This window comes from Talpa europaea (genome assembly GCF_964194135.1).
Source record: "Talpa europaea genome assembly, chromosome: 6".
NCBI classification, from domain to species: Eukaryota; Metazoa; Chordata; class Mammalia; order Eulipotyphla; family Talpidae; genus Talpa; species Talpa europaea.
The window spans coordinates 22375837-22391994 of NC_140072.1; the positions used below are offsets into that span (position 1 = coordinate 22375837).

A 16158-nucleotide genomic window follows, 5' to 3' on the forward strand; every position below is an offset into this window, starting at 1 on the left:
GCTCTAGCAAGAACTGCGAGGCCACTCCCAGACTGCGTTTTTTGATGGAAAACCTGAGGGGATGTGACTGCAGCATTCCAAGGGGCATTTCAGTACCAGGTGGTGACAGGCAACTGGTTTGGCGATGAGTAGTAACACAGGCAGAATGCACTCAGATTCCTAACCAGGCGTGCATGGCCAAGCTGCAGGGGTCTGGGAACATTGTGTGTGTGTGTGTGTGCATCTGGAGAAAGAGCCACTGAGTTTTGTTATCTTCTCAAAGAAGTTGAAGACTTAAAAATAGCTTAAAAACCATTATTCTAGATTTAAAATTCACTAAGAGAGGAAACTTTAAAGAAAGAAAAACAACCCTGAATTTTTTAATGAAAATGGCACTGCCTCCTAGAGACAGGAATGTGCCTTCCCTTTTGCACTGATGACTTAGGCTGTAATGAATACTTGTTCTGTTTGTATTACAGGAAGGGAGGAGAGAGAGACTGTAAAACAGAAAGCATTATATGCTGACATAGTACCCTAGAGATAAGACCTCTTTCATAGCATCCTCTCAACTAAATCTCACAAGATCTGTGCTAGTTAGATAACCATCTTAGCTTCATTTTGTATGGGGGGAAATTGAATCTCAGAGAGGCATAAAAACATACCGAAGACTAATCAGTAAGTCTGTCTAAATCCTGAGATGGGGCCTCCCTGGTGGCATAGGCGGTTGAGCGCAGTGCTGTGAAGCTGTCTGCAGCCTCTGCAGCGCGGGTTCCACCCCAGCTGGCTGGCAAGAATCCTACATGGCGCAGCAGACCTCTCCTGCCTCACCAGCTGCTCCCCTCAGCAGTGTATTTCAGTCAATCTGCCTGTTCTGTTCCCCACTCTGTCTCTGGTGAATCCTCGCACCACCCCGCGCACCTGGCCTGTACCCCAGTTCTTGTATAAAAAAATAAATAAATAGAAAAAAGGCATTTAAGACTGCACCTGTAGAATTGGTGGTCTTTAAAAAAAATTAAAAATAAATAAATCCTAAGATGTCTTACATAGACTTATACATCAGAATACAGGAGAAATCACAGTAAATAATTTTCAAGTAACAGTTTTTTTTTTAATATTTCTTTTTTGAGAGAGAAAAATTATTGGACCCTCTAATTTTTCTAGAAAGTCTATGCCATATTTTCTTTTTCTTTTCTTTCCTCTCTTAAAATAATTTTTAATTGTTGTTATAAATAAGACATACCTGTGCTGAGGACTGGCTGAAAGGGTTATGGTTTTATTACTGCACTTGTGTTATGGGGTTGTGTGAGGATGTGGTATAAAGGAGGCATGCCAGGAAGGAAGGGGTTAAAAATCAGTGAACACACAGAGGAGGGACTCTTGCCGTGACCATCTGTTCATCTTCTGAGAGTCAGGCGTGACGGCCACCAGGCAGAGAAAGGAGCTATTTCAGATGATGGGAAATTAAAAGCTTTAAATTAAAATTCACCCCAGGTGAATTTTCCCAGACAGTAAGTGTTCATGCCCAGATGTCACCAAAACACACGTTTCCCTGCAGTCAGTATTTGATAAGTCATTCACAGGACTAATTCACCTTCCTCTCTATTTCTTGTCTTTTACCCAAAATCCAGGCAGAGCTAGGCACCCATAGGATAAGTGTAATGTCAATGGGTCTTGCTTAAGTCCCAGATAGAACTTCTCAGGCGACAGGAGCCCATCCCAGTGCTTCTGTTTTCACCTTGTCCAATTAGCCTATCCCAATGTATCCTTAAAGACTAAACTTCTGTCACCACCTGTAGGAAACCTTTCCCGGTTTCTGTGGCTACCTCAGGAGCTGCTTCTCCCCGCTCCACTGTTGTCTTATTTATTTATTTAATTTTTGAAGTTTTATTTATTCATACCAGAACCGGGGTACAGGCCAGATGCATGGGAGGGTGAGAGGATTCACAGGACAGAGTGGGGAACAAAATAGGCAGACTGGCGAAATACACCGCTGAGGGGAGCAGCGGGCGAGACAGGAGGGGTCTGCTGTGCCATGTGGGATTCTTGCCAGTCAGCCAGGATTGAACCCGCACAGCAGAGACTGCGGACAGCTTCACAGTGGGGCACTCAACCGCCTCACCACCAGGGAGGGCAAGTGTCTTTTGTTTTTTAAAGATTTATTTATTTATGCATACAAGAGATGGAGTACAGACCAGAGATGCAGGGGGTAAGAGGACTCACCAGAGACAGAGTGGGGAGCAGAACAGGCAGATCCACTGAAATACACTGCTGAGGGGAGCAGCAAGGTGAGACAGGAGCTGTCTTCTGTGCCATGTGGGTCACTTCCCTGGCTGGGATCAAGCTCATGCTGCTGTGGCTGCGGATAGCTTCATTGTGCTGCGTCTTAACCCCTTTTGCCACCAGAGAGGCCCCTCCACCAGTGTCTTTTGAAGGCCATTACCACTGCATGGCTCACACTGTTCTCTTAAGTGTTTTGTTTTGCTGTCTCTTTCACCACATCCTAATTCCCTTAGATCCATTTAATGCCTGATACATCAGAGATGTTCAAGAATTTGTGAACTAACAATTTTGTGTTCTTTTTTTCCCCCATCCAAAAGCAACTGCAAGGGATGATGTTTAGGCAGGAAGGTGTGCATTAACCTCCTGTTAGGATTTGTGAAAACTTCCTGAGGCGGTAACTCGTACCTATTGTTGTATAATAAATGGCCCTAACACCTCATTTATTGTCTCTCATTGTTGCTGTCAGCCAGGAACTTAGGTGGGACACATCTTGTCTCTGTATGTGAGGTCTGGGGCCTTGCTGAGAGATTAGAGCAGGGCCTAGAATCATCAGAAGACTCATTCTCTCATGTCTGCCTGGAGATGCTGGCTACTGTCGGGGACCTGAGGGCCATGGAGTCATGTTGGGGGCCATGACTCCACAAGCAGTCATGGAAAAAAGGTCAAACTCCACATAACAGAAGATGTGTATGAATCGCTTAGGTGAGATAGGACATATGAATAAAGGCAGGTGGATTTCAGGAAGGCAAGTTTTCCTTTACTGCTAGAGGGTGGGTAATTATATTTCTATCAGGAATGCAAATAGAGAGATTTAACAGCCACTGCAGCACGAGTTTGATCCCTGGCCAGGGATCAACCCACATGGCACAGCAGACCGCTCCTGTCTCGCCCACTGCTCCCCTCAGCAGTATATTTCAGTAGATCTGCCTGTTCTGCTCCACAGTGTCTCTGATGAATCCTCCCACCCCCCGCACCTCTGAAACCAAAGAAGTTCTAGATTTCCCCTGCACCCAGTTCTTGTCTGCATAACTAAGTAAATCTTTTAAAAAGAAAATCATAGTCTGACGATGTGACATCCTCCCCGAGGGCGCCTTTCCATTTCCGTTTCATGTTCTGAGCATCAGCATTGCTGAAAGAGCAATCTTATGCTCGGCACAACTCACATATGCAAATCAGCCTAAATTAGAACTGCATGTTCATTTTCTAAATTCCTAGAAAAATCAAGAGCACTTGGGGGTTGGTGATCAAAGGGGCTTCAGGAACCAAGTCACACCAGGGTGAGGGGGAAAGAGACTGAGGAGGGGCCTGGTAACTTCCACTCCATGGAGAAGTGTTACCTCAGACAAGTCCCTTTCACTGTCTGGGCCTCCACCTCATCATCTGCAAAGCAAGGAAGCTGGATGAGGCTGTTCCCAAGGTCCTTTCTAAATTTTTTTTTTTTTTAATAGAGGCATGCTTTATTTATTTGTTTGCTGGTTTGTTTGTTTGTTTTGTTTCTACAAGCACTGGGTACAGTCAGAAGCGCGGGAGGGTGAGAGAATTCACCAGAGCCAGAGCAGGGAGCAGAGCAGGCAGAAGGGCCGAAGTACACTGCTGAGGGGAGCAGCGGGCGGCAGGAGAGGTCTGCGCGCCATGTGGGACCCTCCTCTGGTGGCCGGGGAGCAGCCGGGGATCGAACCGGTGCCGCAGAGGCTGCGGGCAGCTTCGCAACCCAGCGCTCAACCGCTGCGCCACCGGGGAGGCCCTCCTTTCTAAATTTTTGATTCTGTCGCAGGATGTTACAACATTCACAGCTGCCCTTGTTTTTTTCCTCTACTTCATTCATCAGTTTCTCTACCAAGTTAGGGCTCTGCTCCATGCCCAGAGAGTACAGACGTAAATTAAGCACAATCCCTGCTCTAGGCACTCACTTTCCTTATAGACAGGTAGCTTGATCTAAGCATAGGAGAATGCCATAAGTGATGAATGTTCTTGGGGAGTATGTTCACAGTGTGATGGGAACAGAGTAGAAAGGGGGGCTGCTAGCTGGGGGAGTACAAGACTTCATAGAGGAAATGGCACTGGAGAAGATCCTGAAGTGATCCAGCAGACTCTGCCAGAGTGTGTGGGGATAGAGGGCGTAGAAAGGACACTCCTGTTAGGAGAAAACCTGGGGGACACACTCCAAGTTTTCCCTACACCTGACCACGAGGCTCATGAAGGAGCGTGTGCAGCATGAGGCTGGAAAAAGTAGATTGGCACCTCCTTTCTTTTTTTTTTCTTCTAATTTAGCAAAAACCTCATTTTTGAATTATCTCTAGTTTCTCATTTTTAAGTCATTCTTTGCCATTCTTGAAGTCTTGCCTTATAGCCCCTACTCTGTTATATACGTGCTACCCTCAAATTTGGTCCTTGCCTTTATGTCACCCTCCTGAAGATGTCCAAGCACATCACTTCTCAAATATTTCTATGTGATGTATAAGGCAGCAAATAATAGCAGCTTCATCGTGTAAAGGAAAAGGCTAAGACAAAAGATGATTTGTAGGCGACTTGGTATCAGTAAGTAGGCCTGAAATATGCCCTGTGTCCTTCCTTTATGAACATTCCATTGATACCGGAATTGTCAGGCCTAGTCTCCCAGCCAGGAACGGATCCCAGGCTGCAGGGCAGCGCTGAGCCCCAGCCACTAGACCCCCACGGGTTGGTGTCTCACGAAGCTGCAGCAGGAACTCCGCAGACGCTCAGGCAAGCAAGCGAGAAGAGGCAGGTTCGTTTATAGAAAGAAAAAGTTTATTGAGGAGGAAAAGAGCAGAAATAAAGTGGGGACTCCCAGGCCAGGGAACCAGGCCTGGGAGGGGCAAGGAAGCCAAAGTAGAGTCGTGTCTCAGGGAATATATACCTTCTTTTCCTCATTATTCTAAAGCTCCACCAGTCTCTCTGTGATGGGTTAGTTCTCGGCTGTCTCACTTAATTTGCTACTAAGTGGGGGATCTTCACATTCCTTATCTAACAGGTCTGTCTTTCCCCATTTGTTGCATCTTTATCTTTATGGCCTAGTCCTCTGGATGAACATCCCTGCATTGAAGTTAAAAAGCTGCCCTTCTAATGTGTCCATAAATTAAACCACTCTCCATTTCTCCAATCTCTGCCTCCCTTTACCACCTGAAGGAAACTAGGACCAGTGTTAACAATGATGTCCTTGGTCCTAGGATGTTTGTTTTTCCTAGTGGAATTGGTTACACTCCTCTTGCTGCCCTTATTCTGAAGCCTTCCTCAATTCTCCGAGGTCCCCTCCTGCAGTGTCCCTAAAACTGCCTAATTCCTAGCTTGCCCTGTGTCTCACCATGACTTCTTTTTTTCTCATAGTCAAGAGAAAGAATTATAAATAATCTTGACCTACCTGGGTAATCAGATTCAGACTCTCATTTTGAGTCATTTTTAGATTTTGAGTCAAGTATGACTTTAAGGAAATGCTGTGAACATCATGTAAAATTGGGGGAAAAGCATAAATTACCACTCGGAATATAGGTTGGTTAAGATAAAAATCTTGAGCCCATAAGAACAGTTGGTTCCCCACACACACACACCCCAAGGCTAATTATTTCATTAAAGAACCATTGTTACATTTTAAAAATGTGAGTGTGGGAAGTGGTTGTTCACCCAGATTCACAGGATAGTGGTGCCCCCCAATCACTAACTATACAGGATTTGGCCTTTAGCCTTAGAGATGCAAAAAGTCCAACTACTAATTTTCCCAGACTATTCAGAGTTTAGTCCTCTAAATTCAGATGTTTATAGAGCTAACTCTGTATGTTGTGTCTTTAGCACCATCTACTGGAAACAAAAGTGCCTTGGTTAGAAGACAGGGATTGAAAGGGTCAGAAATCCAACTCAGGCAGTAGAGGAAGGAGAAAAGAGGAAAACAAAGAAGTTCGGAATAGATTCTGTTTAAAAAGCATGATTATATTATAATCAATATTACATTGAAGTTACTTACATATAGATGTAACCACTAAAACAAAAACAGTTTCTAAACTATCAGAAACATACACACAAAGGCAAACAGACCTTATAATCAAAGATTTTTTAAAATAACAACTAGATTTCCTAAGCACCTAAAGCATACCATGAAGTGACAAAACTAAGAATTAGAACACATGTATGTCATATTCATGCCATAAAATACACCTATTTACACGGTTTCAGACTGAGTCGCAAAGGAAAATGCAGTGGAATGCTGTGTGACTCAAAAGAGTTGAAACCAAGTGACTCAAAATAGCTGAAAATAAGAAAATTCAAAAGGAAACCAGGTAAATGAAAGCCAAAGTAGAAACAACAGTTGCTACCAAAAAAAAAAACCCAAAAAACTTAACAACAGTAATTAAGCCACTCTCAGGACAGAAAGCATTAAATTACATAAAGGAAGACACCTTAAAATATAAAGGACACAATGCATAAGACATGACTTCACACACACACAAAACTAAGACCATAAAGAAAGCCAGCGGGCCTCCCCTGGTGGCGCAGTGGTTGAGCTCTGGGCTGCGAAGCTGCCCGCGGCCTCTGCAGCGCCGGTTCGATCCCCGACTGCTCCCCGGCCACTGGAGGAGGGTCCCACATGGCGCGCAGACCTCTCCTGCCGCCCGCTGCTCCCCTCAGCAGTGTACTTTGTCACTCTGCCTGTTCTGCTCTCCACTCTGGCTCTGGTGAATTCTCTCAGCCTCCTGCGCTTCTGACTGTACCCAGAATAAAATAAAATAAATAAATAATAATAAAAAATAAATAAATCTTTAAAAAAAAAAAAAGAAAGCCAGCGATTTCAGAAAATATACATATATTTTTGGCAATATAACCAATAAAATAATGATCAGAAATATTTTAACTCTTTCAATTATTCTTGGATTGAAAAGGAAATCCAAACTAGGAATATTTAGAAAACGACTAAGTAATAGATAATGGAAAATCCTACATGTGATAGAAAGTATTGCTCAAAAGAAAATTTTAGTTACAAACACTTAACATTAATTTTTTTAAATGTAAAAATAAATGAGTCATCTAATCCAAGATATTTGAAAAAGAGTAATGAGATGCAAGAGAACAAAAGAAATCAATAAAAATAATAGTAGAAAATCTGAAAAAAAGGGCCTCCCCTGGTGGCGCAGTGCTTGAGCACTGGACTGCGAAGCTGTCCGCAGCCTCTGCAGCGCCGGTTCGATCCCCGGCCCCAGCAAGGGTTCCACATGGTGCGCAGACCTCTCCTATCCTGCCCGCTGCTCCCCTCAGCAGTGTCCTCCGTCTGTCTGCCTGTTCTGCTCCCCACTCTGGCTCTGGTTAATTCTCTCACCCTCCAGCACTTCTGACTGTACCTAGTGCTTGTATAAATAAATAGATAGATAGATAGATAGATAGATAGATAGATAGATAGATAGATAGATAGATAAATGAATGAATGAATAAATGAACAAATAAATAAATAAACAAATAAATAAAAAGAGAGGCTTTCCTTTAAAAAAAAAAAAAGGAAATCTGAAAAGAGCAGGAAAAATCCAAGAGCTGCTTCACTGAAGGGAAAAAAGAAACCTCAACAATATATAGAGCATTAGCTAACTTATTCAATACACAAAATTAGAAATGAACACAGAGAAATAACCAGACAAATGAAATTGAAGAGGTCATAAGTTATTTCTTTGCTCAACTCTTTATGAATAAATGTGATAGTAATATAGATAAAATGGGTAATTTTCTAGGAAAATACATTTGCAGTTGTGATTCTCAACAAGAAATTTTTAATGGATAGATTATCATAGAAAAAGTCAAGGAAAATGAGTATGTATAGAGTTGTCTAATGAAATAACCTAGGAATAAATTTAGCAAGACCTCCAAGATATGTATAGTGTAAAGATCCTGGAGAGGGGCCTCCCTCGTGACACAAGGGGTTAAGTCTCAGCACTATGAAGCTATCGCAGCCACTGCAGCATGAATTGGATCCCTAGCCAGGGAGCTACCCACATGATGCAGCAGACCTCTCCTGTCTTACCTGCTGCTCCCCTCAGCAGTGTATTTCAGTCATTCTGCCTGTTCTGCTCCCCACTCTGTCTCTGGTGAATCCTCTCACCACCTCCCCACCTCTGGCCTGCACCCCAGCTCTTGAATGCATGCATAAATTAATAAAATAGTTTTAAAAAAAAAAGAAAAGATCCGGGAGGAACAGGTCACGTATTCATAGGTGTGTGCTGAAGCACTGAGATATCCTTATAGGTCTCTGGTAAGGCACATTAGAAACAGTGGTTGCTTCTATTACAGGAAACTGGATCTGTGGGGAGAGTAAAATACGAAACTCTTTTCACAACATAATTTTTTTATAACTTTTTTGATTTGTTAGCCTTTTAAATTTTGTTAGATGTGCAAATATTACCTATTCAAAAATTATTTTTTTGTGAAAGAAGAACCAGGGCAAAGGAAATAGATATTCAAAGGATGTTTTCAGAAAGAATATTACTAAATTTTTCCTGAAGCTGACTCTGGTGTTGAACGGTGGATATGTGGGTTCTAGGTTGGTACCCCCAAGGCCTCAATCGCTTGGGTGGTTTGGGCCCCAGGTCCCTGCAGTTCTGCTTGAACTCAAGGACCCCAATCTTCACACTTCAGGTCCACATTTCTGAACAGCAGCTCTGAAGCTAAGGAAAAGGGCGCCCTCTTCTGTCCAAAAGTAGGCGATTCATGTTCCTGTCAGCATTTAGGGAGCCCACCAAAGCAGAATGCTTTAAATGATGAAAAGTGAGTTTTCCTTTTATTGTTTTTTTAAACTATTTTAAAAAGATTTATTTATTTATGTACACAAGAACTGGGGTACAGGCCAGAGGTGTGGGGGTGAGAGGATTCACCAGAGACAGAGTGGGGAGCAGAACAGGCAGATTGACGGAAATACACTGCTGAGGGGAGCAGCAGGTGAGTCAGGAGAGATCTGCTGCACCATGTGGGTAGCTCCCTGGCCGGGGATCAAACTTGTGCTGCAGTGGCTGTGGATAGTTTCATAGGTTGCATCTTAACCCCTTGCACCACCAGAGAGGCCCCCCTTTTACTGTTTTAATGGTAAGGAACAAGTTCCTAATTTTTCCCATCCTGCTAGGATTTCAGCTCCACTTGCAAGCTGCTAAAAATAGTAGAAACCATGTTTCTAACACCTCTTCATCTGACCAAGTAAAAGGAAAAATTCTGATCCTGAAAGAATATCTTAATCATCTTTAAAATATATGATACATATTAGTGACACCATCTGGTGTTTATCTTTCACTTAGCATTTTCCTTTCAATCTGCATCCATCTTGCTGCAAATGACATCAGTTTGTCTTTTGGATCACTTTGTGGTATTCCACTGTGTATAAAATAACTAAACTGATAGTCAGATAAAGCTAACATTTGATAGCCGACCACAGAACTAAAAAACCAAGGAGGGAAAAGGTAGGGAAGGTGAACAAACAAAGGGAAAAGGAAGCACAATGATCTATAGTGGTGGAATATGGATGAGTGAGATGGTGGGTACGCCATGATGATAATACCTGATGGGGGTGTCCCAATATTATCTTAGTTAAAAATAATTTTTTTAAATAATAAAAAAAATTAAATAAAATATATTATACAGTTCTAGGACTATAAGAAAATTTTGCAAGGAACTAAACTGTATCATTGTGTAAGGCTCTGAACAGAATCCCTGCCCTCTGTCCCCCTCATCAAAGAATGGCCAGAGGCCATCCAGCTGCTGTAGAGGGACCTGAGATTCTTTATATTTGGTGCCAGATCAGCAAAGGGAGACTACTCACTCCTAGGGGGTCTGCCTTGTAGGTCTGGGTCAGGTACATGTTCCTCTGTTCTCAGCTGTTACTGGGGTTTTCTAATTCAACTGCTCACAGCCTGTGCTGGCCTTACTCTGCCTTCTATATGTATATTTTATACTGTCTTTCTCTTTTGTGTATGCTTTATAGTGTGTATGTCTTTTGAAAAAGGTGAAAGTTTTATATGATCTGAAGAAAAACAAAAATACTTTATATATATATATATAGTGTGTGTGTGTGTGTGTGTGTGTTTAGCTTCCTTCAAAGATCCCTCTAAAATCAAAAGAATTCTGCCGGGATGAGGATTGATAGACAGCAATTTAGCCCAACTTTTTCATTGCACTGATGAAAAACAGGCTCAGTGATTTCATAATCTAATCCCTTTTTTTTTTGCATCATCTAAAGCATGCCGCCCTCCCCACACTCACCACACTCACCACACACACACACACACACACACCTGTGGGTCTGCTACTCCTAGGCAGCCTATTCGGCTGCCATTTTGTCACCTAAACAAGGTTAAAATGGCCCGGCCAGTTAGGTACAGGAGCCCAATCCTTCAACCCTTAAAATCAAACAAGAGCACAAAGCTGGATCACACTGGGAAGGTTATGCATCACGAGGTATGTCTGGAACACCCGGGGCGCTGAGGACCGATGCGTAACACGTACTCCCTGACTTATACATCATGAGGTATGACCGGGAATGCCCGGGGGCCAGGGACCGATGTATGACAAGGGACCTCAGAAGCTGATCAGTGGAATGCCTTGTTGATAAGATTAGAACCATGGCTGGGGATTAGTGTGTGTCATCAAGTAAATTAGAAGTGCCTGGAGGGCAGACTCATAATCCCTAATCTTCTACACCCTTCCCCTTTCTTTAATCTCCTTCCCCTTAATCTCCTTTTGCTCCTCCCCCTTACAACCAATTGCATGTGTCAATAAAAGGGCCAGGATCTTGCTCTTCAGCAGCATCCTGCATTGTACAGCCTGTTCCACGACTCCCGATTGTCAGTATGGTGTTGTCCGACACAACACACACCCTATCACCTTGTACTCAAGCTATTGGGCTGTTGGAAAAGTCATGATGAATTTTTGCTTGAAAATCATAGGCAAAATATGCCATGACTTTTCTGACAACCCACTATTTCCTCCACATGGAATAGTCTTCCACCTCCCTCACCCATTCAACCTAGTATGATCTCACTTCAAGTCTCAGCTAAACCACTGTAATTTCTTCCACGAAATCTTATCAGTCCGCCACCCCTAAGCCAACCCTGCGCACTGCCTGCCTTCTTTCTTGCAGCCATGCTTCTCCTGAGCTGCCTGGACAATCTCACTGGGAACTGTTTGTGTCTGTCTGCTCCTCCAGACTGCAAGAAGTTCAAAAAGGCAGGGTCTTCATCCTGGGGACATTTTTAATGTTTGGTTAAGCCATTGCCAGGTGCTAATGGTTGGTGGAGAGGCCTGGGATAGTTCAGCACTAAAGCAAAAAATGCCAACAAGCCAATTGACTTAATAATCAAGACAACCATTGCCCTTCGTACAACTTAGCCCTTAATGGAAATTATGCATTTCCTTAATTTTTGTACTTTTTTTTCATATTTGAATGATTCTGAACATTATAGCTACTCCATCTTATGATCAGTAACATCTTATCCCTGGGCCCTCCCAGGTGGCGCGGGGCTTAAAGTCTCAGTGCTATCAAGCCATCGCCATCCACTGGGGCCTGAGTTCATCCCCAGCCAGGGAGCTAACCCCCATGGCGCAACAAACCTCTCCTGTCTCATCCCCCTGCTGCTCTCCTCAGCAGTGAGTGTATTTCAGTAGATCCACCTGTTCTTTTTTTTTTTTTTGAAGATTTATTTATTTATGCATACAAGAGCTGGGGTACAGGCCAGAGTTGTCGGGGGGTGAGAGGATTCACCAGAGACAGAGTGGGGAACAGGACAGGCAGACTGACTGAAATACACTGCTGAAGGAGCAGCGGGCAAGGCAGGAAATTGAAGTCTGCTGTGCTATGTGGGTTGCTTCCTGGCCAGCCAGGGATCGAACTCATGCTGCAGAGGCTGTGGATTGCTTCATAGTGCTGTGCTTAACCCCTTGTGCCACCAGGGAGGCCCCAGATCCACCCTGTTCTGCTCCCCACTCTTGTCTCTGGTGAATCCTCTCACCACCTGCACTTCTGGCCTGCACCCCAGTTCTTGCATGCATAAATAAACAAAAATAAATCTTTAAAAAAATCTTATCACTAAGGAAATCCAGTAATTTATTCTCCTTCTTAGGACCTGGCCTTCCACCTCCTTTATAAATTGACATGACGGCTGACAGGGTAGAACAAGTAGGTCTTTAGGACTCTGTATAAAGATGTGACTTGGGGATCTACCACCTTTTTTCTGCCTCTTCCTACTAGGAGAGGTTGCTTCAGTGCAAGGAACCGCATTTGACTTGAGGAAGCCAGTGGAGCTTGGAAAACACCTGCAGCAGTTCCACCTTGGTGGATTTGACCACAATTTCTGTCTGAAGAGATCTAAAGAAAAGCATTTTTGTGCACGGTATGTACTTCTCTCTTACTGCCTCCAGGAGGAAGAAGTTACCAGCCAGTTTGAGGAGCTTTTTCTCTGGCCACATCAATACCATTTACTATGCAAAGCACAGGGGACCAAACACGACTTCAAATATCTTTCCAAAGCTCCTTTTCCATAGGTGGATGCTGTAGAATTTATCTCCCCTTCTTTCACCATGCCGTGATCCCTGGGCCCCTACTCAGCATCCCTCCTCAAGTTGCTTCCCTCTCTTCCTGTTTTTTAAGATTCATTTTTTGTTGTTGTTACATAATTTAACCCATTTAGGCCAGGCTAGCGATGCTTCAAATGGTGGAGCTTCTACTGCTGGATTGACCAGCGGCAGGAGGGATACTGCAGGCCCAGACACTGTTCTCACACAGGAACCACAGTGCCAGCTCCCCCAGCTCATCTCTTCATCATTTTAGTTGTGCCACAGAAGGAGCAAGTGTACTTGACATGTGGTTGATTTCAGTTTTCTTCACTGTTTCCTGATGGAGGCACCATACCAGTCCCTGTTTACCCACAGTTCCAGCTTCATGGTTGGAATGGTGCTTGGCCATGACACCACAAACCAGGCCCAAGTCCAGAGTGAAGGCCCATTTTCTATTAGAAGTTCTAACTCCGCCTGACAAGTCCCCTCTGACTTCCTTGAACTTCAGGACCCTGTGAATGTTCTTGGTTTGTGATTTATGCTCTGCCTACTCCCACAGAAAGTTGGAGGCTACATTTTCCCCAGCGTCACCAGATTCAGTCTTGTCTCAGAAGCTTTTGTGGGCACACTCTCTTCTCACCAAATTCCTCGCTGTCGCGTCTTTGTGAATCCCTACCTCTGCCCTAACACCTAGCACCATGCTTGGCACCAGCAAATAACCACGAAATGTTTGTATAGGAATGGATTTTAAATAAAGCGTGGGAATGAATGAAACCCTTGATAGAAACAGAAAACTTCAAAAGCCTCGTCCCCCGCAGAGCCCCAGCAGCACCAAGGCCCAGACATGTTCCTCCAGCTCAAGCTCTTTCCTCCTCTGTGCCAGCTATTCACATTTCTGTCCCCACCACCCCCATCAGAGGAGACCATCCTGCCTCTCTGCATGTTTTCAGATCCTGACCATCTCTTCCCAAACATCCTTCCCTGCACCTCTTAATGGTATGGATGTTTTAACTCCCTTGCTTGTGTTATATTTCTTGGGCAGACTGTAAGACCCAGGTGTCTTTATCTCTAGCTCAATCCTCAATCAGGTTGGTCCTCTCACCTCTGTAGAATAGAGGTCTGGTTTAATTAAAAAAAAAAAAAAAAAAGGAACTAGTGACTCTAGTGAAAACCCACAGTATATGTATTTGCAGTCTGGCTTAAGAGTCTGGCCTGCTCTAGCCCCAGGGCCGAGGGAGGGCGGCGGCTCTTCTCTTTTATAAGGCTTAACTGGTTCTTTCACCAGACCGTGAAATGAGCCCCAGCATTGTGAGAGAATCCCAGCCCATGGACCCCAAACTGCCTCTCTTCAGCCTGGTTGCCCCTGACACATACACATAGAGCAAACAGGGGTCAGTCTGCCCCTCCCTACAAAAGCCAAGGTATGGTTGAGAATGAGAAGTTGCTAACAAGGAGCCTCAAAACCACCTGCTCGTACCTCACCCATGAGGCTACCCAAGGACTTCCCACCATGTTCCTCTTGCCTTTTTCTCCACCTGTTTTGTGTCTGTTCTGTGACAGGGTCTGATTCCTACCTCAGAGCTCCCACCCAGCTTCTTCCTGCCCCTGCCTGGACTTACTAGAGATTTGACTTTACCCCTAGGGTCCATCATGCTGGAAGTGGGCGGGTGCTGGAAGTGTACACCACCCAGCCAGGGGTCCAGTTTTACACAGGCAACTTCCTGGATGGCACACTGAAGGGCAAGAGTGGAGCAGTCTATCCCAAGCATTCTGGTTTCTGCCTCGAGACCCAGAACTGGCCTGATGCGGTCAATCAGGTAAAGCCAAAAGCTGACCTGTCACAGATGTTGTGCCCAAGGTCACACTGTATAATCAAGGTCACGACATTGAAATCAGGCATGTACAATTCAAAAGTGGATGTTTGTTCACTTCTCCAAGTCATGATAAACACAGGAAAAACTTAGCCAAGTTACTAACATGGCATTAACGTTGAAAAAAAAAAAGAGCTAACTTGGGTCTCCCCCGTGGCGCAGCGGTTGAGCGCTGGGTTGCGAAGCTGCCCGCGGCCTCTGCAGCGCCGGTTCGATCCCCGGCTGCTCCCCGGCCACCAGAGGAGGGTCCCACATGGCACGCAGACCTCTCCTGCCGCCTGCCCGCTGCTCCCCTCAGCAGTGTACTTCGGTCCTTCTGCCTGCTCGGCTCCCTGCTCTGGCTCTGGTGAATTCTCTCACCCTCCCGCACTTCTCACTGTACCCAGTGCATGTATAAACAAAACAAACAAATAAATAAATAAAACATGCCTCTATTAAAAAAAAAAAAAAGAGCTAACAATTTGTACCTCCAAATCTTTTATTCAGTTTAATGTTTCTCCATATCAACACCTACTGGTCTTCTGCAACCACTTTTAAGAAGATTCCCTATATCATCTCTTCCTATCTGCTTCCTCATAATTTTTTCTAGCTATGGCCTAGAACCACTGGGCTATGATAAGACCCTTGTACCTTGTGTCAGAATGTAAACCATAGCACTGCTCCCTTCATCAGGAAAGCTACAACAAAGTGTGCTTAGTGATACTGTTGCTTTTCATTCTGGCTCAAGTTCTTTCTCTCATTGCATACCAATAATAAACAGTTCTCACACTGGCAAATGGTTAGGAGAACTGGTCTGGTCTAGAGACCATTCCAGAAGCCACCCCAAATTGTTCAGTATGGACCCTGGGCTGCTAGAGTGTAACCGGTATTGTTTTCTCCCTCACAGCCCCACTTCCCTCCTGTGATGCTGAAGCCTGGTGAGGAGTATGACCACACCACTTGGTTCAAGTTTTCTGTGGCTTAAGGAAGTTTAAAGATATGACCTGTCCCAGGGACAGGCTGGCAGCACCTTCAACAGCTGGTCTCCTGCCTAGAGATGAGATGAAGATTTAGAGCCTTTAAAAATGATCCTATGAATTAAAATCATACAAATGACAGCTATCATGAAAATCAATCTGAAAAGTGACCCTGTGAATCACATAATGGTAGCTGAATGTTGATTTACTTTTCCAATGAATGGCTCCAGTCTCTTTTAAGTTCTTAAAGAAAACTCAACCTCCAATGTCATCTAAGCCCCGACCGAGCCCAGGAGTGATACCTGGGCACCCTGTGCTGCTGTTGCTCCATCTCTCTAACCTGCCTCTTTCTTTTCTACTTTTTACCCTTTTTATCTTTGATCTTACTTGCATTCCTTTCCTTTTTCCTCCTCCTCTGCCTCCAACTGCTTTGCCCTGGTGCAGCACTTCAGCACATTCAGTGCTCACATTAGCTCATTCAACATGCTGGCAGGTGGATCTCTCTGCATCAACGAAATGCGAGGCGCTAAGGCTCAGAGGGTATA

The 16158-nt window shown here is 44.3% G+C and overlaps 1 protein-coding gene across 1 annotated transcript in view; it reads left to right on the forward strand.

The window, feature by feature from the left end:
• Positions 1–15621, forward strand: part of GALM (galactose mutarotase) — a gene marked incomplete at both ends in the record, with an annotated part of 54670 nt that extends 39049 nt beyond the window's left edge. Inside the window, 3 exons of the mRNA XM_084235268.1 lie at positions 12482–12623; positions 14429–14603; positions 15544–15621. Coding sequence (XP_084091394.1) covers positions 12482–12623; positions 14429–14603; positions 15544–15621 — 395 coding nt within the window. The remainder of the gene's footprint in view (positions 1–12481; positions 12624–14428; positions 14604–15543) is intronic.
• Positions 15622–16158: the final 537 nt, after the last annotated feature.